The sequence below is a fragment of the Carcharodon carcharias genome, chromosome 29 (genome assembly GCF_017639515.1).
Source record: "Carcharodon carcharias isolate sCarCar2 chromosome 29, sCarCar2.pri, whole genome shotgun sequence".
NCBI lineage: Eukaryota > Metazoa > Chordata > Chondrichthyes > Lamniformes > Lamnidae > Carcharodon > Carcharodon carcharias.
In genome coordinates this window covers 537,844-561,795 of record NC_054495.1, presented here as the reverse complement: position 1 = coordinate 561,795, position 23,952 = coordinate 537,844, and the positions used below count along the sequence as shown (strand labels likewise).

Sequence of the window (23,952 nt, the reverse complement as noted above, 5' to 3'; positions counted from 1 at the left end):
TGTGAAATTAAATCCCCTCTGTCAAAACTCTCACAGATGAAGGATGGATGTTAATGTGGGGCTAACAGAGGGCTGCAGGTATCCCACATGTCAGCCATGACTCAGTGGGTAACACACTCACTCAGAGTCTGAAGGCTGTGGGTTTAAACCCCACTCCAGAATGGTGGGGTGGAAGGTGAGCACAAGGGGACTACTGATGTGGTCTTCAGTGGGCAGGAGGGCGGGGGGAGGGGGGTGGGGGGGGGGGGGGGTGGTGTGTGGAGCGTGGTGGTGGTGGTGTCAGAGGGGTGAGAGAATAAGTGGCGGAATTGGGATGAGGGCCTTGTTAACCACAGTGTTAGGGAATAGGTTGAGGAAAAAGATCAGTTGTATGATCAGAACAGATGTTACCATGTGGGAGAAACTTGTGAGAAGTATCGTCGAGGTAGCTGTGGGATTGGGTGGGATTCTAGTGAATATTCTTTGACAGACTATCCCCAGAAATGGTGAGAGAATTTGAGGAAAGCAAGAGTTGGAAATGGACTGTGTGAAGGTGAGGAAAGGGTGGAAAATGAAAGCAGAGTTCAAGAAATTTTCCAGTTCAGGCTGAGTCTAAAGCAGCACCAATTCAGTCATCGTCATCAACGTAGCAGTAAAAGAGGTGGGGGATGGGGCCCGAGTAGGACTGGACCAAGGGAAGTTCCACATATCCTACTAAAAGGCCGGCAGAGCTAGTGTCCACGTGAGTGTTCATAGCTCACACCTTTGATGTGGAGTGAGTGAGTGGAGTTAAAAGTGAGAACAAGTTCAGCCAGGTGGAGAAGGATGGAGGCAGGAGGAGAAACTGGCAGCCAAAGAGAATTTGTGTTTTGGGGGGCTGCAATGTAACTCCATTTATATTAAAAGAGAATTTTTCCTTAAAAGGTGTCTGCAATTCAGTTGTCTGGGCCCCAAGCTCTGGAAAACTGATCTCATTTTCATCCTCTGACCTAATATCTCCAGATGTGGTTTGGTATCAAATTCTCTTTTAGCATGTTCCTGTGAAGCACCTTGGGACATTTATAAAATATTTTTTAACATTATAAAATATAACTTGTTCATGACGAGGTTCAGGAACAAATCTGGACTCCTGTCATTATTCAGTTGCTATTGTGATGCGTGAATACTATTTCCATGTTCCTGTATTTTCTCTCTGTGTCTGTGTAAGGGTCTCCACCCCTGAAGAAGTTGAATTGCTCTGCTTGTTCATGCCAAAACCACTTCCACCCCAGGAAAGGTGAAGGGAGATCACACACTCCCTTCCTCCCAATCCCTCTCTCCACGCCTTCCCTTCCCCAGCACCCCAATCACCAGAACGGCTGACTGGATGATCATTCCTGTCCTCCGGAAATTCCCACAATCACAGATACCAGTCTTCAGCCAATCTCATTCACTTCTCACATCGGGAGACTTACTGCCTGCAGACAGCATGGCCTCTATTCAGGCAGTGACTACCAGAGTCATTAAACATCAGACTGTAGATCCACTCATTTTAGCATCGGTTTATCTTTAATTAGATCTTGGATCAAAAACAACATGTAGAAGGGTAAAACATATACCAGACTGAAATGTATCGGCACATTCAGAAAATATTTACATTAGAAATTTTATATAACATTTGTAAAATATGACCACTCACTGTTTGCCACAAAAAACTACATAAAAAAGACAAAATTAAAATATACCGAATATATCTTTATAATTTCTGGCAAGAAACAGTTTCAATCTGTGAACCATCTACAATCTGAATTCAGGATATAAAACAGTTGCTGACAATAATGTCGTTGCTGGTTTTTACCGAGCGAATGCTGTTGCAGAGGGAGTTTCTGAAGCCTCTTCCCATATTTACCTCTATGGGAGCACAAATCACGACAAGACTGCAGTGGTTCAAGTAGAGATGGACAATAAATAGGCCCCTACCGCTTCCTCTTCACCATGGACGTCCAATCCCTCTACACCTCCATCCCCCACCAGGATGGTCTGAGGGCACCTTAGCTTCTTCCTTGAACAGAGGCCCGAACAATCCCCATCCACCACTACTCTCCTCCGTCTGGCTGAACTTGTTCTCACGCTGAACAATTTCTCCTTCAACTCCTCTCATTTCCTCCAAATAAAAGGTGTGGCTATGGGTACCCGCATGGGCCCCAGCTATGCCTGTCTCTTTATGGGGTATGTGGAACATTCCTTGTTGCAGTCCTACTCCGGCCCCCTTCCACAACTCTTTCTCCGGTACATCGATGATTATTTCGGTGCCGCTTCATGCTCTCGTCAGGACTTGGAAAAATTTATTAATTTTGCTTCCAATCTCCACCCCTCCATCATTTTCACGTGGTCCATCTCTGACACTTCCCTTCCCTTCCTTGACCTCTCTGTCTCAATCTCTGGTGATAGACTGTCCACCAATATCCATTACAAACCCACCGACTCCCACAGCTATCTCGACTACAGCTCCTCACACCCTGCTTCCTGTAAGGACTCCATCCCATTCTCTCAGTTCCTTCACCTCCGTCGCATCTGTTCCGATGATGCTACATTCAAAAACAGTTCCTCTGACATGTCCTCCTTCTTCCTTAACCGAGGTTTTCCACCCACGGTCGTTGACAGGGCCCTCAACCGTGTCCGGCCCATCTCCCACGCATCCGCCCTCACTCCTTCTCCTCCCTCCCAGAAACATGATAGGGTCCCCCTTGTCCTCACTTATCACCCCACCAGCCTCCGCATTCAAAGGATCATCCTCCGCCATTTCCGCCAACTCCAGCATGATGCCACTACCAAATACATCTTCCCTTCACCCCCCCTATCGGCATTCCGTAGGGATCGCTCCCTCCGGGACACCCTGGTCCACTCCTCCATCACCCCCTACTCCTCAACCCCCTCCTATGGCACAAACCCATGCCCACGCAAAAGATGCAACACCTGCCCCTTCACTTCCTCTCTCCTCACCGTCCAAGGACCCAAACACTCCTTTCAAGTGAAGCAGCATTTCACTTGCATTTCCCCCAACTTAGTCTACTGCATTCGTTGCTCCCAATGTGGTCTCCTCTACATTGGAGAGACCAAACATAAACTGGGCGACCGCTTTGCAGAACACCTGCGGTCTGTCCGCAAGAATGACCCAAACCTCCCTGTCGCTTGCCATTTTAACACTCCACCCTGCTCTCTTGCCCACATGTCTGTCCTTGGCTTGCTGCATTGTTCCAGTGAAGCCCAACGCAAACTGGAGGAACAACACCTCATCTTCCGACTAGGGACTTTACAGCCTTCCGGACTGAATATTGAATTCAACAACTTTAGGTCGTGAGCTCCCTCCCCCATCCCCACCCCCTTTCTGTTTCCCCCTTTTTTTTCCAATGAATTATAAAGATTTTCCTTTTCCCACCTATTTCCATTATATAAAAAAAAACCCAGTAGAGCTATACCTTGAGTGCCCTACCATCCATTCTTAATTAGCACATTCGTTTAGATAATATCACCAACTTTAACTTTAACACCTATGTGTTCTATTGTACTATTGTCGTTGACATCTTTTGATGATCTGCTTCTATCACTGCTTGTTTGTCCCTACAACCACACCAACCCCCTCCACCTCTCTGTCTCTCTATCTCTCCGCCCCCCCCCCACACACACACCTTAAACCAGCTTATATTTCAACTCTTTCTTGGACTCGAACTCAAGTTCTGTCGAAGGGTCATGAGGACTCGAAACGTCAACTCTTTTCTTCTCCGCCGATGCTGCCAGACCTGCTGAGTTTTTCCAGGTAATTCTGTTTTTGTTTCCCTGGCAGCATCATCCACACCAAGTGAATAAAGTCACCAGGAACTGCCAGATGTTCCCACTCACTCATCAGTAGGAAGTAAACATCTCACACAGGGAGTGATCAATGGGTTACACAGCCCCACCCCCCCCTCCACTTCTCTCTCTCTCTCTCTCTCTCCGCCCCCCCCACACACACCTTAAACCAGCTTATATTTCAACTCTTTCTTGGACTCGAATTCAAGTTCTGTCGAAGGGTCATGAGGACTCGAAACGTCAACTCTTTTCTTCTCCGCCGATGCTGCCAGACCTGCTGAGTTTTTCCAGGTAATTCTGTTTTTGTTAAAGATGGTTCTGTACATTCCTGAGATTGGGTATGGACACAGTCTGTAACAGGAATGCTGAGAGATAATGCAGAGAATGAAATACTTGGACAGTTTTCTTAGTAAAGGGATTATAGTTCCACTGGGAGTTTCCCTCCTGAGATTGTGCTGATCAGGACGGTTTGTGCAAAGTGGGAAGTGATTGTTGATCCCAATCCTGAGCTCAGACATTCCACCAGGAATCACTAGATAACCACAATACTGGGCTGATTTTCCCCTCCCTGACACATGCTCAGTGCAGGGGAAACTCAGTTAGTGCTGGACAGCCCTGGTCCCCACAAGGTTTTCTTCTCCATTCTGATGCTCAGGTGCTGTTGTCACAAGGCCCTGTGCTTTACCTGGACAGCTCACCCCTGTCAAAGGGACATCCTTAGATGCTTCATTTCGATTGTTGGAGTGTCGATTTTGAACACAATTCCTAGGAGAGAAAAACCATCACTGTGACAATGTAAGACGCTTCATTTTGAGTGTTCTGGTGTCTATTTTGTGTTCTGGTGTCTATTTTTTTTCCTAGGACAGAAAAACCAGCAGAGTTCAGGTGACATTAAAAGAATCCAACACTTTGGACAAGTGTGTAAAGGAGCCGTTCAGGAGCACAGGCCCGATTAAATTACACTCAACATCCTGGGTACCAATGGCAGCTGGAAAATGGGTCACAGGAGCTGCATGGTGATGGAGCACAGACTGTAGAGGAGAGCAGGCTCACAGGGGATGCAATGGGCAAGAGCTGGACACTCCACAGGAGCTGTGCTGACTGACAGAGGGAGGGCCAGGGGATAGAGTTATAGAACCCTACAATAGTTTCTGCTCCCACTGTGTGGGGTGTATGTGGAGACAGGCGGTGAGCACGGAGATGTGGATATTGAGTGTGCGAAGGGAATTCGAGATGGCCTTCCCAGTGACTGAATCATCTAATGTCCGGGTTAAAGGGCGGTGGTTTGGAAAGTGCAGGAGGAGACTGAACAACAACAACTTGTGTTTATATAGAACCTTGAACAGAACATATCCTAAATGCTTATGAAACAAAATTTGACACTGAGCTACACAATGGTTCAGGCAGTGAGGTAGGCTTTAAGGAGCAAATGGTGTTGTTGGGAGGTAAGGAAGAGAGACAGACACAGACATACACACAGACAGGCAGAGGTTGAGGGAGGAAATTCCAGAGCTCGGGGCCAGGCAGCTAAAGGCTCAGCCACCAATGATGTAGCGATGGAAAATCAGGGAGTCTGAAGACAACAGAATTGGAGGAGTGCAGAGATCTGAGGGTTGTGGGGCTGAAGGAGGTTACACATGGGGAGGAGTGAGGCCACAGAATGTTTGATAAAAGGGTGAGAATGTTAAAATCTGTCTATCACAGTCCTAAATAAATTCAAGGATGAACAGCAGCAGATTTACAATCAAACCCTTGTGGCACGGGCCCCCCCAAACAATAGGGGAGTGGGGGGAAAGGGGGGGAGTGAGCGAGTGAGTGCTGAACTGTTGGAAGTGCTGTCTTTCAGCTGAGATGTTAAACTGCCTGTTCGGCTGTCTAGCAGCCTCCTGTGCAGCGAAGTGTTCGGGCACAGCACGCCGAAATTATTCACTGAAAACCAGTTTCCGGTCTCTGGGCTCTAGCTCGGCCAGGCAATGCACTGTGGGCAGCGCACAGCTACCGTTTTCCGTAGCCAGCCAAGGCATAAGACCATAAGATGCAGGAGCAGAAATAGGCCATTCAGCCCATCAAGTCAGCTCTGCCATTCAATGAGATCGTGGCTGATCTGATAATCCTGAACTCCACTTCCCTGCCTGTTCCCCATAACCCCCGATTCCCTTACTGATTAAAAATCTATCTCAGCCTTGAATATACTTAACGACCCAGCCTCTACAGCCCTCTGCAGATTCACAACCCTCAGAGAAGAAATTCCTCCTCAGCTCTGTATTAAACAGGCGACCCCTTGCTCTGAGAGTATACCGTCTGGTCCTAGACTCTCCCACAAGGGGAAACAACCTCACCGCTTCTACCCTGTCAAGCCCCTTGAAGAATCTTTAATGTTCGAATAAGGCCGCCTCTCATTCTTCTAAATTCCAATGAGTACAGGCCCAACCTACTCAACGTCTCCTCATAACAAAAGCCCCACAAGCAGCTGTTGACCATGTGTCAATCCCACCGTCCATCCCGGAGTTATGGCCCAGAAAGCGGTACTCGGTCTCTGCACCATCCTGCAGCCGGGCAGAGAGCCAGCGGCAGGGCACTCGCACCGGACTGCACAGGATGACAAGCTGGAAGTGATTGGATAATGCTGCTCAATGATAGGGTGGATTGAAGCATTCTCACTGCTCAGTAAATGGACAGGTTGAGGTGTCAGCAACATTTAAGAAAACATTATAAAACAAAAACAGGATTAAAATGGAAACCATGAAACATTCTAGAACTCACCATTTTGGTCGCCTTTGGAATACACAAACCACAATTCCAGAAAGCAAAACTCGAGCAAAAAAACCAACAGGAACTCCAATTCCAAATCCAAATCCAAATCCAAATCCAGGCTGTGCTTCTGGACAAAGTACATGATGTAGAGACAGAATGAAGATATTAACAGACTGGGACATAGTAACAAAATTAACAGCAGAGACCTTCAGCACCTAGTGTTTCAGAACCATCCCCAGTACTAACAGATCCCTGGTTAATTCTGGACCTGGAGGGATGTGGGAGGTTAGATACAATAATCACACACACACCAGGCCACCCCACAGCTTCCTGCGCACACACACACACTGTCCCGCAATGTGATGGATACATGCTTTCCAATTGAGATAACTGGACACTGACCCGCAGCAACTCCTTCCAATTAAACCCAACAGTCCATTGAAATAGAGCGGGAATTTTAAACTAATTTGCAGATCAGGAAAGCCACGGGATTGGGTGTAACGCGGATTTACACCTGGGACAATATTACTCTCCACTGACTTCAACCAGTGGTACACCCAATCCCTTCACTTTCCCAACAGGACGGTTTGGTTATAATTGTACCAAGACTTTCCACACAGAATTCCAGAATGCTAGTGGGAAGCAGGAAACCTCAGAGTTTTGTATCTGAGAGACAGGAAGGTGAGACTCAAACAGAAATAACATTTCTAGGTAGTTTCAGGGCCACTTACAGGTAACAGTGACCCACACCACTCACTCTCACAGAATAATTCTATGGTGAAATATCACACAGCATTTCAAACCTTCCCATGTTACTACCTGTCTCTGCAGCATGTTCAAATGTAAGAGCTGAAAACACATGCAGTAGTTTAGAAACAGATTTACCTGGTACAGACATAGTTGGTACAGGTGTTTGAGGTCGCTCTAAAGAAAACAACATGTGTTTAGTATTGTGTGTGAAACAAACTGCAGAAATGTTCGAAGACTTTTTTGGGCTTTAGGGAAACACATCCCGGGAGGAACGAGACCCGGATCAAACTAATCGGGAAGGATCAGGAACAGGGTCGGCAGAGTGAAAAATCCAACAGGATTGCATTAACTGTGGGGCGTAGAATGGAAGTTTTCCAGAGTTACCCTGAGCAGGATCATTCCCAGCAGCCTACATCCCCCTGTGGAGAGAATCCCCACAGGATCCTGGGTCTACTGGGATACACTTTCAAGATAAGCGCACTGGGTCTTGTAAAGGCTGCCTGAGAGGTGTGATGGGCCCCACCTCCTGCACCCCGACATTTGGAGCCAGATGGAACACATTTCTGGAGAGTGAGTGCTGTGGGGAGTGATCACTGGAATCCTCCACATTGGTCTAAACCCCATGAACTCTGGCAGCTTTCGGTCAACAATGGGCCTGGAAACCTCCTGCTGCTTATCACCTTCTGCCCTCCCTTAGCTGATGAATCAGGACTCCTCCATGTTGAACACCACTTGGTGTGTGCGATGAGTGCATTGGTGAGCGAGTGCAGCTTGATAGCAATGTTAACTCCTTCCATCACCCAGTTTGACCGCTCTGTCCTTCAGGGCTCCATCAGCTTGGTCAGTGATGGTATTACTGAGCCACCCTTGGTGATGGACAGTGAAGTCCCCACTCAGTACATTCTGTGTCCTTTCCACTCTCACTGCTTCCTCCAAGTGGTGTTCAGCATGGAGGAGTACTGATTCATCAGCTGAGGGAGGGCAGTAGCTGATAATCAGCAGGAGGTTTCCAGGTCCATGTTTGACCTGAAGCTGTGAAACTTCATGGGGTTCAGAGGCAATGTTGAGGATTCCCAGTGCCACTGACTCCGGACTGCATACCACTGTGCCCCCACCATGTGACAGGACATACCCAGGGATGGTGATAGAGGAGTTTGGGATGTGGGGTTAATTCTGTGAGAATGACTCTGCCAGACAGCTCTCCCAACTTGGACAGCAGTTCCCAGGTGTTAGTGAAGGGACTTTGCAGAGTCGACTGGGTTGGGTGTGTCTTTGTTGTATCCTGATTCAATACCTGGGTCACAGCCAGTGATCCATTCAGTTTTATCCTGTTTTGCTCTCCAGCCTTAGATACAAACCGATACAGGTCAGTTAATAAGCAACTAGGTTAACGTGGGACTGGAGTCACATAGAGACCAGACTGGGTATGGACGGCAGGTTTCCTTCCCTAAAGAGACATTAGTGAACCAGTTGGGGTTTTACAACAATCCAACAGCTTCAGGGTCACTTTTCCTGGGACCAAATTGATATTTCCAGGTTTGTATTTAAAGAACTGAATTTAAAATCTGACAGTGCCATGGGGGGATTTTATTCTCTGAATTATTAGTCCAGGCCTCTGGATTACTCATCTAGTAATTTAACCACCGACCCCATAAAATCAGGGATTAAATACAGAATTAAAAACAAAAAAACTGCGGATGCTGGAAATCCAAAACAAAAACAAAAACAGAATTACCTGGAAAAACTCAGCAGGTCTGGCAGCATCGGCGGAGGAGAAAAGAGTTGACGTTTCGAGTCCTCATGACCCTTCGACAGAACTTGAGTTCGAGTCCAAGAAAGAGTTGAAATATAAGCTGGTTAAAGGTGTGTGTGTGGGGGGCGGAGAGAGAGAGAGAGAGAGAGAGAGAGAGAGAGAAGTGGAGGGGGGGTGTGGTTGTAGGGACAAACAAACAGTGATAGAAGCAGATCATCAAAAGATGTCAACAACAATAGTACAAAAGAACACACAGGTGTTAAAGTTGGTGATATTATCTAAACGAATGTGCTAATTAAGAATGGATGGTAGGGCACTCAAGGTATCGCTCTAGTGGGGGTGGGGAGAGCATAAAAGATTTAAAAAAAAAAATTTTTAAAGTTAAAGTTGGTGATATTATGTAAACGAATGTGCTAATTAAGAATGGATGGTAGGGCACTCAAGGTATAGCTCTAGTGGGGGTGGGGAGAGCATAAAATTTAAAAAAAAATTAAATACAGAATACCTGAAACAAAAGCTTCTTACCCAATACAAAGAGATGGACGACATCAGATTTCACTAAATAATGGACCTCCTCTTTCTTCTTGTAAATCTGACACTCATACATTTTCTTGTCAGACTTCCTGAGGTCAGAGATCAGAATTGACCAGTTGCCTTGCTCCAATTGATCTTTGAACAGTTTTGTTCTGTTTCTGAACCGTGGGTCTTGTTCTGTCAAATCATCATTGCCATCGACAAACTTGTGTAAAATTTCAGATCTTGATATTCCCCAAATCACCTGTAAATCTGAGACTGGGACATTCCCTTTGTAGGAACAGGGCAGCACAATCTGCTCTCCAAGGAACCCAGAAACTGACCAGTCACCTGGAAAAGATTAAAAGCATTTATCCACAGAGATAACCTCCCTGCTGGTACATCACATCCCAAGCATCACGTGGGTACACTGCGATGCTCAATTTGCAAGATGCACTGATCAGTAACTCACAGCTTTCATTTCTGTGGGAAGGTTAAAGCTCAGGCATTAAGGCCTTCAACTAAACCCAGCTTGTGCTGGATATTTTTTCACACAGAGCAGATGGACAGAGCAGAAAAATCACCTTTTCCATTTATACACAAGCTGGGAGAACTCATCAGTATATTGGTCACCTGCCCTTAGGAGGAATTCAGAGACCGGGGGTACACAATGTGAGGTGGAGCTCAGCAGCTGAAAAATGACCCTGAAATGTAATGACATGAACAGGTGGGGTGGGGGTTCCCAAGGAAGTAGGAAGGGGTTTGGACAGCTTGGGGGTGGGAGGGAATGACGGTCGAATACACTGGGTAGGGGTTTGAGGCAGAACCTGATTTACTTTCTTTATTCTTTCATGGGATGTGGGCATCGCTGGCAGGTCCAGAATTTGTTGTCCACCCCGAATGGTCCTTGATCTGAGTGGCTTGCTCGGCTACTTCAGAGGACAATTCAGAGTCAACCACATTGCTGTCTGGGTCTGTAGTCACAAAGTCAGGACAGCAGATTTCGCTTCATAAGAGGGCATTCATAAACCAGATGGCTTTTTACTAAAATCAATAACAGTTTCATATATTGTAGGTTTGTATTATTATATATTATGATAATATTATCATAGATTTATTAACTAGTTGCCATGGTGGGATTTGAACTCATGTCCCCAGAGCATTAGTCTGGGCCTCTGGGTTCCTAGTCCTGTGACAGTGCCACTATTACCATCTCTCCACTGGTCTGAAAAGGATTGAGGCAGTGTGTATTCTCACCACCCTCAAGATTACAAGGTCAGAGGATACAGGTGCAGGAGTAAGCCATTTGGCCCCTCAAGCCTGCTGTCTCATTTAATAAGATCATGGCTGATCTGATTGTGGCCTTAACTCCACTTTCATGCCTGTGCCCCCTTGTCAATCAAAATTCTGTCTAACTCAGCCTTGGTTATATTCAATGAGCCAGCCTTCACTGCTCTCCGGGGAAGACAATTCCAAAGTCTAACAACCCTTAGAGAAGAAATTCCTCATTTCCATCTTAAATACCAGACATCTTATTCTTAAACTGTACCCCACAGTTCCAGATTCCCCTACAAGGGGAAATATCCTTTCAGTGTCTATCCTATCAAACTCCCTCAGAATCTGATCTGTTTCAATAAGATCATCTCCCATTCCCCTAAACTCCAACGGATACAGGGACAGCCTGCTCAACCTTTCCTCCTAACACAAACCCCTTCATCCCAGGAATCAGCCGAGTGAACATTCTCTGAACTGCCTCCAATGCAAGTATATCTCTCCTTAAGTAAGGAGACCAAAACTGTGCACAGTACACCAGGTATGGTCTCACCAATGCCCTGTACAGCTGTAGCAAGTCTTCCCTACTTTTATACTCCATCCCCCTTGCAATAAAGACCAACATTCATTTGCCTTCCTAATTACTTGCTGTGCCTGCATGCTGACCTTTTTGTGATTCATGTACAAGGACACCCAGATCCCTCTTTACTGTAACATTCTGCAGTCTGTCTCCGTTTCAGATAACATTCTGCTTTTCCATTCTTGCTGCCAAAGTGGACAAGTTCACATTTCCCACATTCTGCTCCATCTGCCAAATTTTTGCCCACTCACTTTACCTGTCTGTATCTCTTTGCATTCTCCTCTTGTCTTGCTTTCCATATTTGTACCAGCACCAAATTAGATACAATACAGTCAGTCCCTTTATTCAAGTCAATAATATAGATTGTATGCAGCTGACTCCCCAGCACTGATCCCTGTGGCATTGCACTAGTTATAGTTTGCCGACCTGAGAAATATCCATTTACCACAATGTTCTGTTCTCTGTTAGTTTGCTAATCCTTAATCTATGCCAATACATCATCTCCAGCAACATAAACGGGTAAAAACTAAATGCTGCAGATGTTGGAAATCTGAAGGGATAACAGAAAATCCTGGAAAAACTCAGCAGGTCTGACAGCATCTGTGGAGAGAGAAATAGAGTCAAAGTTTCGAGTCTGTATGACCCTTATTCAGAGCTAAAGAGAGGTAAGAAATGTGATGAAATTTATACTGTTTTAAGGTGGTGGAAAAGGTGAAGCTGGATAGAAGGCCAGCGATAGGTGGGGATAGCAAAAGAGAAATTGACAAAGATGTCATGGACGAAAAAAACAAAGGGAGTGTTAATGGTAGTGGTAAGGGCTAAAGGAGGTGTTGATAGTAGCTTAAAGGTCAGACAGCAGAATGTGTTAATAGCAGGACAAGGGTTATCACTCTGTGAAAAAACAACATGGAAGAAGTAACAGCTGGTCCTTTTGAGGGATGTGTGGGGGAGGGGAAAAAGGATGGAAAAGGGGATAAAATGTTATTTCAGAAGATGTGGCACCTTATTGAGTGCCTTCTAGAAATTGAAATACATGAAATCAACTGGTTCCTCTTTATCCATCCAGCTTGTTATGTCCTCAAAGAATTCTACTAAATTTGTCAGTTTCCCTTTTGCAAAACCATGTTTACTCCACCTGATTGTGTTATGATTTTCTAAATGTCCTTCTACTATCTCCTTAATAATGGAATCCAGGTGGTGGTGGTGGCAGAGGTTGAGGTTTTTGAATGAAATGTCGAAGGAGCCTTGGTGAGTTCCTGCAGTGCATCTTGTAGATGGTACACACACTGCTGCCACTGAGTCGATAGTGGATGTTGAAGTTGGTGGATGGGGTGCCAATTAAGTAGACTGCTATGATCTGAATGGTGTCAAACTGCTTGAGTGTTGCTGGAACTGCACTCATCCAGACAAGTGGAGATTATTCCATCGTACGCCTGACTTGTAGATGGTGGGCAGGCTTGGCGGGGGAGGGTAACAAGGTGAGTGACTCTCATCAGGATTCCTAGCCGCTGACCTGCTCTTGAAGCCACAGTATTTATATGGCTGGTCCAGTTCAGTTTCTAGTCAATGCTAACCCTCCAGGATATTGATAATGGCAATGACAGACGTTAGACTAACTGGCCTATATAGTTTCTAGTTTTTTGTCTCCTTCCTTTCTTGAACAGAAATGTAAAATTTGCGAATTTCCAATCCGGTGGGACCTTTACAGAATCTAGGAAATTTTTTGTGAATTATAACCAATGGATGCACTCTCTGTAGCCGCTTCCTTTAACTCCCTAGGATGCAGGCCACCAGGTCCATGGGACTTGTCAGCCTTTTGTCCCACTGGTTTTTCTCTGGTGATCGTGATCTTTTAAGTCCCTCTCTCCCTTTTTGCTCCCTACTTTTCTATTATTCCTGGGATGCTTTGTGTGTCTTCTGCTGTGAAAATACAAAAAACGTGTTCAATGTCTCTGTCATTTCCTTGTTTCTCATTAATTCCTCAGTCTCACTCTCTAAGGGATCAATGCTCATCACCACTATTCTTTTTATACTTGTAGAAGACTGTCTGTTTCTATATTTTTTGCTAGTTTCCTCTTATACTCCAATTTCTGTCTCTATTATTTTTTAGTCATCCTTTGCTGGTTTCTAAAATTTTCCCAATCTTCTGCCAATTTCTAATCTTTGCAGCATTGTACATCTTTTCTTTCAAGTTGATTTCATCCTTAGTTAGCCACACATGGTGCACCCTTTCTTTCTTAATGGAATATATTTTTGTTGAGGGTTACTGAATATCTCCTTAAATTTCTGCCAATGCTTCTCTACTGTCCTTTATTTTAACCTATGCTCCCAATCCAGTTTTGCCAGCTCTGCCTTTGTACCCTTGTAATAGTCTTTATTTAACTTTAAGGCACTAGTTTCAGACCCAAAGTTCTCACCCTCAAACCGAATGTGAAATTCTATCTTGATCATTCTTCCCTAGAGGATCCCTGATATGAGGTCAGTTATTAGTCCTGTCTCATTGCACAATACCAGGTCTAAAGTAGTACATTCCCTGGTTGGCTCCAGAATGTATGTTTCTAAGAAGCTGTCCCAAATAAACTCTATGGACCCATTCTTCAGGCTAGCTTTGCCAATTTAATTAGTCCAATCTAAATGAAGATTAAAATCTCTCATAATTATTGCAGTACTTTTTTTTAAACAAGTAACCTCCCCTCCCCCATTTTATTTATTTATACTCTGTCCTACAGTATATCTACTGTCAGGGGGCCTATAAACTTGTCCCACCAGTAACTTGCTTCTTTTGCTTCTTCTTATCTCCAGGCTGATTCTGCATTTTGACCCTCCAGACCAAGATTATTTCTCATTATTGTACTGGTTTTATCCTTGATTAACAGAGCCACCCCACCTTATTCTCCTTTCTTCCAGATCTTCAGAAATGTTCAAATACAATGGAATATTCAAGTCCTGGCATGGTCACTTTGCAACCATTTGTCTGTAACAGCAATATCAGACTGGGTCACTGGATTCCAGTCACCCATCCCAGTGTCAGAGTGTTGCTCAGTGTCCCACTGTTCACATCACAGGGGTTAAGCGAAAGACATTAACTGCCTTCCTTTCAGTTCTCATGATCATGATGTGTGATGTGAACCTACTGTGTCCACTCCCTCAATGGCACCACTTGCAGTACACACAGCTCCTTAAAGCAAGATGAATTCCTGATTCCCCCCCAACCCTTTGATCACTGCTGAAATGTTCCAGCAGTCACAGCACTTACCTGAAACAGCAGCAACAACATTGAGCAGCAGCAACAGCAGTAGTTTCTGTAGGTTGTGTCCCTGCAACAAGAAACCACAGTTACCCCCTTTACAACAGATTCACTTCTGGTTGATGACTGGGCTGGGCCGGGCTAAGCGCACGCGTGGGTTTGATCCCCGCCCCTTTTTACCTGCAGCTCCTTTCCATCCATTCCGGCCAATACAGGGTTAAAGGTAAAAGTCGATCCTTTCACTATTTCAGAAATCTGCAGCGATCCGATAGAGGAAACTGGCTTTTTATTCACCAACAGACCCGCAGCATCTCAATCGACACAGCCAAAAACTACCGGCCGCTCAGTCTCTCCCCTTACCTCAAAACAACTCGTTTGTTTCATTCTCTCTTTCTGGGCGCACCCGCTCCACTGAATAAACCAGGAAAAACACCCTCTGCAGTGAGAAAACCGCAGCAAAGACTGAAATATCCGAGCAGCAAGAGATATGTGGCTTTCAGCTAAATTATATACCAAATAAACAATCCCACAGTGACTCCGGACTGAACACTCCCTCCTGTAGCAGCCAAGAGCGGGTGGATAAAACACAAACAGGTAAAAACAGAGTTCAGTGAGAATAAACTCACAGTCTGGTTCCTGTATTAAAGGGGTTCAGTTAGATGAACCCAGAGTTTGGTTCCTGTATTAAAGGGGTCCAGTGAGAATAAACCCAGAGTCTGGTTCCTCTATTAAAGGGGTTCAGTGAGAATAAACCCAGAGTCTGGTTCCTGTATTAAAGGGGTCCAGTGAGAATAAACCCAGAGTCTGGTTCCTGTATTAAAGGGGTTCAGTCAGATAAACCCAGAGTCTGATTCCTGTATTAAGGGGGTCCAGTGAGAATAAACCCAGAGTCTGGTTCCTGTATTAAAGGGGTTCAGTCACATGATGGCGCTACTGAGTTCAGTATTGCAGGGACATTTGAGCATTTTTGATAACAAGACTTGCATTGATATAGCACCTTTCATGGCCACAGGATGTCCCAAAGTGATTTATGATCAACAAAATACTTAACTACTTACAATAAAATAATATGCTAACTGTGAAGTGAAGTCTTTTTGAACCATGGTAATGCACGAAACGCGGCAATTAATTTGCGCACAGCAAACTCCCACAAATGCTGGCTCAGGACAAAAGCAGATCTCACCTGTTTTTAATGATGTGGGTTCAGGGATAAATATTGGGCCCAGGTCTTCGGGAAAACTCGCCCTGCTTAACTTCTAAATAGTGGCCATGGGATTTTTCTCATTTCTCTGAGAGAGCAGACAGGCTTCGGTTTAATGTTTCATCCAAACAACAGCATATCCAACAGTGTGGGTCTCCCAATCTGTAGACCCTCCGACAATGCAGCACTCTCTCAGTACTGACCCTCCGACAATGCAGCATTCCCTCAGTACTGACCCTCCGACAATGCAGCATTCCCTCAGTACTGACCCTCCGACAGTACAGTGTCCCCTCAATACTGATCCTCTGACAGTGCAGTTCCCCCTCAGTACTGACAGTCAGAAAATGCAGTACTCCCTCAGTATTGCACTGGGAATGTTAGACTGGATCTGGGGCTCATGTCTCTGGAATGGGATTCAGAAGTGAGAGTGTTCCCCACTCAGTCATTGTCAGACTTTAATACAGACACTCAGCACTGGATCAATGCTGTCCTGAATTGTTCCCAGTAGATGTGAAACCCAGTCTATACATTCAAGGCTGAGAGGTTTTGACTCAAAGGGATATGATGATCAGATGGAAAGTGGAGTTGATGGAGAAGATCAGGCACGATCTTATTGAGGGGGCAAGTTTTGAGGGGATGAATGGCCTCCTCCTGCTCCTATTTCTGATGTGTTTGGAATGGATGTTCCCAGTGTGGGATGGACAATCTTGCCTATTCCCTTGTCCCTTACAGTGTGTAGTCAAGACCCGACGGTGTGAGGGACTGAAACCTCCCTCAGCATCCCAACTACCCTGTGGTTCAGTGGTAGCTCTGAGTCTGAAGGTCGTGAGTTCACAGAGCGGCTCCAGAGAGCTGAGCATGAAATTCAGGCCAACACCAGCTTCACTGCGATGCCAGATTAAACCTCCCCACATCACTTTTCCCTTCTTTGAGAATCTGCCTAAAACTTTTATCCTCTAATATCCCTTCATGTGGATCTGGCTAAAGGACCATCTGGACACCAGAGCAAAAAGATGCCTCAGCCAGAGCAGCAGCTAATATTGATCTCAGTGCTCAGAGTGAGAGAGGGGAATGACTTGTTGACATTCCTGTCCTGGTCCCTGTCTGGAAACTCCTGCTGGACATCAGGATCAGGCTTCAATGCAACGTTAAATAAGCTGCTGAATCTAAAAGGAGTTGACTAACAAGGCTCTGCTCCCAGCAGCGAGTCTTCCTACACAGTGAATGTAGTCACAGAGAAAGGGCTACAACACAGCTGGTCAAATGTTCCAACCTTCACTTACCCTGAATGAGGATCCACATTGAGGATTAAACCTTGTGAAATTAAATCCCCTCTGTCAAAACTCTCACAGATGAAGGATGGATGTTTATGTGGGGCTAACAGAGGGTGACAGGTATCCACATGTCAGCCATGACTCAGTGGGTAACACTTGCACTCAGAGTCTGAAGGCTGTGGGTTTAAACCCCACTCCAGGCTGGTGGGGTGGAAGGTGAGGACAAAGGGACTCCTAACGTGGTCTTCGGGGGTGGGGGGTCAGAGGGGTGAGAGCATAAGTGCAGGAAATGGGATGGGGTTCTTGTTAATCACAGTGTTGGGGAATTGGTTAAGGAAAAAGATCAGTTGTACGATCAGAACAGATGTTACCAAGCGGTAGAAAATTGTGAGAAGTATCGTCGAGGTAGCTGTGGGATTGCGTAGGATTTTAATGAATATTCTTTGACAGGAGATCCCCAGAAATGGTGACAGAGAATTTGAGGAAAGCAAGAGTTGGAAATGGACTGTGTGTAGGTGAGGAAAGGGTGGAAAATGAAAGCAGAGTTGAAGAAATTTTCCAGTTCAGGGTGAGAATCTAAAGCAGCACCAATTCAGTCATCGTCATCAACGTAGCAGTAAAAGAGGTGGGGAATGGGGCCCGAGTAGGACTGGACCAAGGAAAGTTCCACATATCCTACTAAAAGGCCGGCAGAGCTAGTGTCCACGTGGGTGCTAATAGCTCACACCTTTGATGTAAAGTGAGTGAGTGGAGGTAAAGGTGAGAACAAGTTCAGCCAGGTGGAGAAGGATGGAGATAGGAAGAGAAACTGGCAGCCAAAGAGAATTTGTGTTTTTGGGGGCTGCAATGTAACTCCATTTATATTAAAAGAGAATTTTTCCTTAAAAGGTGTCTGCAATTCAGTTGTCTGGGCCCCAAGCTCTGGAAAACTGATCTCATTTTCATCCTCTGACCTAATATCTCTAGATGTGGTTTGGTATCAAATTCTCTTTTATAATGCTCTGTGAAGCACCTTGGGACATTTATAAAACACCTTTAGCATTATAAAATATAACTTGTTCATGACAAGATTCAGGAACAAGTCTGGACTCCTGTCATTATTCAGTTGCTATTGTGATGTGTGAATACTATTTCCATGTTCCTGTATTTTCTCTCCGTGTCTGTGTAAGGGTCTCCACCTGTGAAGAAGTTGAATTGCTCTGTTTGTTCATGCCAAAACCATTTCCACCCCAGGAAAGGTGAAGGGAGATCACACAATCCCTCCCTCCCCTTCCCCTAATGCCCAATCACCAGAGGTGCTGACTGCATGATCATTCCTGGCCTACGGAAGTTCCCACAATCACAGATACCAATCTTCAGCCAATCTCATTCACATCTCACATCAGGAGACCTACTGCCTGCAGACAGCATGACCTCTGTTCAGGCAGTGACTACCAGAGTCATTAAACATCAGACTGTAGATCCATTCATTTCAGCATCGGTCTATCTTTAATTAGACCTTGGATCAAAAATGACATGTAGAAAAGTAAGAAAAATACCTGACAGAAATATTTAGATTAGAAATTCTAGACATCCTTTGTCAAATATGATCAATCACTGTTTGGAATAAAAGCTGCATTTAAAAAAGGCAAGATTCAAATATACCAAGTGTATCTGCATCATTTCTGGCATGAAACAGTTTCAATCTGTAAACTATCTACAATCTGAATTCTGGCTGTAAAACACTTGCTGACAATAATGTCGTTGCTGGCTTTTGCCCAGAGGGAGTTTCTGAAGCCTCTTCTCATGTTCAACACTGTGGAAGCAGCATCACTACAAGGGCTGCAGTGTTTAAACTTGAGACGGACAATAAATGGGACCCTGGCAGCATCACCCACACTGAGAACAAGTGAATAAACTCTTCAGAAATTACCTGATGTTCCCACTCACTCATCAATAGGAAGTTACCATCTCACACAGGGAGTGATCAATGGGTTACACAGCTAAAGATGGTCCTGTACATTCCTGAGACTAGGTTTAGACACAGTCTGTAACAGGAATGCAGAGAGATAATGCAGAGAATGAAATACTTGGAGAGCTTTTCTAGTAAATGGAGAATACTTCCACTGGGAGATTCCCTCCTGAGATTGTGCTGGTCAGGACGGTTTGTGCAAAGTGGGAAGTGATTGTTGATCCCAATCCTGAGCTCAGCCTTTACACCGGGAATTACTCGATAACCACAATACTGGCCTGATTTTCCCCTCCCTGACACATGCTCAGTGCAGGGGAAACTCAGTTAGTGCTGGACAGCCCTGGTCCCCAGAAGGTTTTGTTCTCCAGCAGCTCCATCCTGCTGCTCAGGTGCTGTTGTCACAAGGCCCCGTGCATCACCCCAACAGGTCACCTCTGCGACAACGTAAGATGCTTCATTTTGATTGATATGGTGTCTACTTTGTTTCCCAGGAGAGAAAAACCAGCAGATTTCAGGCGACATTAAAAGAATCCAACACTTTGGACAAGTGTGTAAAGGAGCCGTTCAGGAGCACAGACCAATTAAATTACACTCAACATCCTGGGTACCAATAGCAGCTGGAAAATTGGTCACAGGAGCTGCACGGTGATGGAGCACAGAGTGTAGAGGAGAGGAGGCTTATAGGGGAAGCAATGGGCAAGAGGTGGACACTCCACAGGAGCTGTGCTGACCGACAGAGGGAGGGTCAGTGGATAGAGTTAGAAATCCTGCAATCGTCCCTCCTCCCACTGCGAGGGGTGTATGTGGAGACAGGCAGTGAACATGGAGATGTGGATATTGAGTGAAACAAGGGAATCCAAGATGGCCTTCCCAGTGACTAAATCATCAAATATCCGGGTTAAAGGGCGGTGGTTTGAAAAGTGTAGGAGGAGACTGAACAGCAACAACTTGCATTTATATAGAACCTTTAACAGAACATACCCCAAGTGCTTACAAAACAAAAGCTACAGAAGGATTCAGGCAGTGAGGTAGGCTTTAACGAGCAAATGGTGTTGTTGGGAGGTAAGGAAGAGAGACAGACACAGACACAGACACACACACAGACAGGCAGAGGTTGAGGGAGGGAATTCCAGAGTTCAGGCCCAGGCAACTAAAGGCTCAGCCACCAATGATGTAGCGATGGAAAATCAGGGAGTCTGAAGACACCAGAATTGGAGGAGTGCAGAGATCTGAGGGTTGTGGGGCTGAAGGAGGTTACACATGGGGAGGAGTGAGGCCACAGAATGTTTGATAAAAGGGTGAGAATGTTAAAATCTGTCTATCTCAGTCCTAAATAAATACAAGGATAAACAGCGGCAGATTTACAATCAAACCCTTGAGACACGGGACCCCCCAAACGACAGGGGAGTGGGGGGGGGGGGGAGATACCAAAATGAGTGAGTGAGTGCTGAACTGTTGGAAGTGCTGTCTTTCAGCTGAGATGTTAAACTGCCTGCTCGGCTGTGTGACCCCTTGCTCTGAGATTATGCCCTCTGGTCCTAGACTTTCCCACAAGGAGTAACAACCTCTCAGCATCTACCCTGTTCAAATAAGGTCACCTCTCATTCATCTGAATTCCAATGAGCACAGGCCCAACCTACTCAACCTCTCCTCATAACAAAAGCCCCACAAGCAGCTGTTGACCATGTGTCAATCCCACCGTCCATCCCGGAATTATGGCCCAGAAAGCAGTACTCGGTCTCTGCGCCATCCTGCAGCCGGGCAGAGAGCCAGCGGCAGGGCACTCGCACCGGACTGCGCAGCTCGGTCAGCACCTGTACTCACCGCTTAAGTGAGCCAATCCGATTGTCTGGCCTGTAGCTATGGACTGGAAAGCAGTACTCGGTCTCTGCACAGCCCCATAGAGAGCCAGTGATGGGACATGGACACCACCACCCCCCCCCCCCCCTGTTTTATTGGAGAGACTGGCGGGAGGTGGGGAAGGGACTGGGTGTACAACACGTCACCGAGTGACCGGCAATCCTGGATCGACTCAAATTCATTTCTATCTGAAATCTGCTCCCAGTCCCGGGACAGGAATCATTGGATCCGGGGATCAGCTATTTCCTGAGAGACCTGGGAGACTCTGAGAAGAGCCTCTGGGTTCAGCTCTTTGCAATCTGCACGGCCTCTTTCACTTCCTTCCGGACACTGCTTTCTTAGTCTTTGTTCCTTTCACTGTGAGCTGCGCCTTCGAGTTATTCACTTTTTTTAAAGCCTTTCCACCCGTGACCATCTTCACAGGAGATGTTCCCTGAAGCGCTGCTTTCTTCACTGACTTGTTTGGTCTTGTTGCTTTCTGGCTGATCATTTCGTTCTCTGTCGGTTTATTGACTGGAGATTTCTTGTCTGTCGCTTTATTGGCTGGAGATTTCTTGTCTGTCGCTTTATTGACTGGAGATTTCTTGTCTGTCGCTTTATTGACTGGAGATTTCTTCTCTCCCTTTATTGACTGGAGATTTCTTGTCTGTCGCTTTATTGACTGGAGATTTCTTGTCTACGGTGTTTTTGTTGCCACCTTGGTTGCAAAGTATTTACTTAATATCTCGTTCATGGCCTCTGCATCCATGTTCATATCCATTTTCTTGTCCCTCATTGCACCGACTCCCGCTGTAACCACCTTTTTACTGTCTATTTCCCATTGAAGACTTTGCGATTCTCTTTTACGTCAGCTGCCGGTCTCTTTTCATACTCCCTCTTTGCTTCTCTTAATTCCTCTTCCACCTCCCTGGAGATCCTTTTGATTGCATTTTCTACCCCACACCAGTCATAATCAAAGATTTCTCTTCTGATCTGAATTTCTATCTTTTTTCATCCAGGGAATTCTGGATTTAGTTTGCCCAATATTTCCCTTTTGAGGGAATAACATCCGGCCAGATCAACCCAGAGTTTGGTTCCTGTATTAAAGGGGTTCAGTCAGATAAACCCAGAGTCTGGTTCCTGTATTAAAGGGGTTCAGTCAGATAAACCCAGAGTCTGGTTCCTGTATTAAAGGGTTTCTTTTTTTCCTGGGGAGAGCACGAACGCAGTCCCCCACTACCATAAATTTTGCAGTCGAGTATCCCGCATTTGGGGACATCGCAGGTGTCAGCACACCCGAAGTGCAATGGGCTGGCCTCGTCCTGGGAGAACCAGTTTCATGATCATGGTCTCTCCCCAGCCAGGGAGTCAGTCACTTGATGCCGCTGCTGAGCACCAGCGCCACCAGGTGAACAAAAGCCAGTATTGCAGGGAGATTATTGAGCGTCTTTGATGACAAGACTTGCATTGATATAGCAGCTTTCATGGCCACAAGATCTCCCAAAGTGATTTATAATCAACAACATACTTTACTATTTACAATAAAATAATATACAAACTGCGAAATGAATGTTTTTGAACCATGGTAATGCATGAAATGCGGTAGTGAATTTGTGCACAGCAAGCTCCCATAGTCATACAGAGTCCTACGGACTCGAAACGTTAACTTTGTTCCTCTCCGCAGATGCTGCCAGACCTGCTGAGTTTTTCCAGGTATTTTTAGTTTTGTTTTTAAGCTCCCACAAATGCTGGGTCAGGACAAAAGCAGATCACCTGTTTTTAATGATGTTGGTTTAGGGATAAATATTGGGTCCAGGTCTACGGGAAAACTCCCTCCGTTTAACTTCCAAATAGTGACCATGGGATTTTTCTCATTTCTCTGAGAGAACAGACAGGCTTCGATTTAATGTTTCATCCGAACAACAGCATATCCAACAGTTCAGCTCTCCAGACATGAGGACCCTCCAACAGTGCAGCACTCCCTCATTACTGACCCTCCAAAAGTGCAGCACTCCCTCAGTACTGACCGTCTCATTATGCAGCACTCCCTCAGTACTGACGCTCCAACTGTGCAGCATTCCTTCAGTACTGACCCACCGACATTGCAGCACTCCCTCAGTACTGACCCTGTGACAGTGCAGCACTCCCTCAGTACTGATCCTCCGACAATGCAGCACTCCCTCAGTACTGACCCTCCAACAGTGCAGTGCTCCCTCAGTACTGAAACTCCAACAGTGCAGAACTCCTACAGTGCTGACGCTCCGACAGTGCAGCACTCCTTCAGTATTGCACTGGGAATGTTAGACTGGATATGGGGCTCATGTCTCTGGAATGGGATTCAGAAGTGAGAGTGTTCCCACTAAGTCATTGTTGGATTTTAATACAGACACTCAGCACTGAATCAATGCTGTCCTGAATTGGATCCCAGGAGATGTGAAAGCCAACCGGTATATTCAAGGCTGAGAGATTTTGACTCGAAGAGAATTCCAGGATGTGATGATCAGGTGGAAAATGGAGTTGATGTACAAGATCAGGCATGATCTTAATGAGGGGGGAAAGGGTGTTGGGGGCTGAAAGGCCTCCTCCTGCTCCTATTTCTGATGTGTTTGAAATGGATGTTCCCAGTGTGGGATGCACAGCCCTGCCTATTCCCCTGTACCATACAGTGTGTAAGGGACCCGGTGGTGTGAGGGACTGAAACCTCCCCAAACTCCCCCGCTCCCCTTTGGTTCAGTGGATAGCTCTGAGTCTGAAGGTCGTGAGTTCACAGAGAGGCTCCAGAGAGCTGAGCATGAAATTCTGGCCGACACCAGATTCACTGCGATGCCAGATTAAACCTCCCCACATCTCTCTTCCCTTCTTTGAGAATCTGCCTAAAACTTTGAATATGTTTTTGCCCCTAATATCCCCTCATGTGGATCTGGCTAAAGGACCATCTGGACCCCAGAGGGAAAAGATGCCTCAGCCAGAGCAGCAGCTAATATTGATCTCAGTGCTCAGAGTGAGAGAGG

The 23,952-nt window shown here is 45.8% G+C and overlaps 1 protein-coding gene and 1 non-coding gene across 2 annotated transcripts; both read right to left on the bottom strand.

The window, feature by feature from the left end:
- Positions 1-3,975: 3,975 nt before the first annotated feature.
- On the bottom strand, positions 3,976-15,785 carry LOC121271073. The gene is made up of 6 exons (XM_041176795.1): positions 15,037-15,785; positions 14,686-14,746; positions 9,590-9,928; positions 7,447-7,485; positions 6,571-6,688; positions 3,976-4,572 (listed from the first exon to the last, which is right to left on the bottom strand). Exons 1-6 carry the CDS (start codon positions 15,058-15,060, stop codon positions 4,407-4,409), a joined length of 747 nt encoding a protein of 248 aa, XP_041032729.1. The 5' UTR covers positions 15,061-15,785; the 3' UTR covers positions 3,976-4,406.
- Positions 15,786-22,149: 6,364 nt separating this feature from the next.
- Positions 22,150-22,312, bottom strand: LOC121271138. Its single transcript, XR_005941684.1, has one exon. It is a non-coding gene; the product is annotated as a U1 spliceosomal RNA (small nuclear RNA).
- Positions 22,313-23,952: the final 1,640 nt, after the last annotated feature.

Coding starts and splice junctions, on each gene's coding strand:
- LOC121271073 (XM_041176795.1), bottom strand. CDS start 15,060: ATGAAACAAACGAGTTGTTTTGAG. Junction 14,747..15,036: donor AACAAACGAGTTGTTTTGAG/GTAAGGGGAGAG, acceptor TTCTTGTTGCAG/GGACACAACCTACAGAAACT. Junction 9,929..14,685: donor TGTTGTTGCTGCTGTTTCAG/GTAAGTGCTGTG, acceptor AATCTTTTCCAG/GTGACTGGTCAGTTTCTGGG.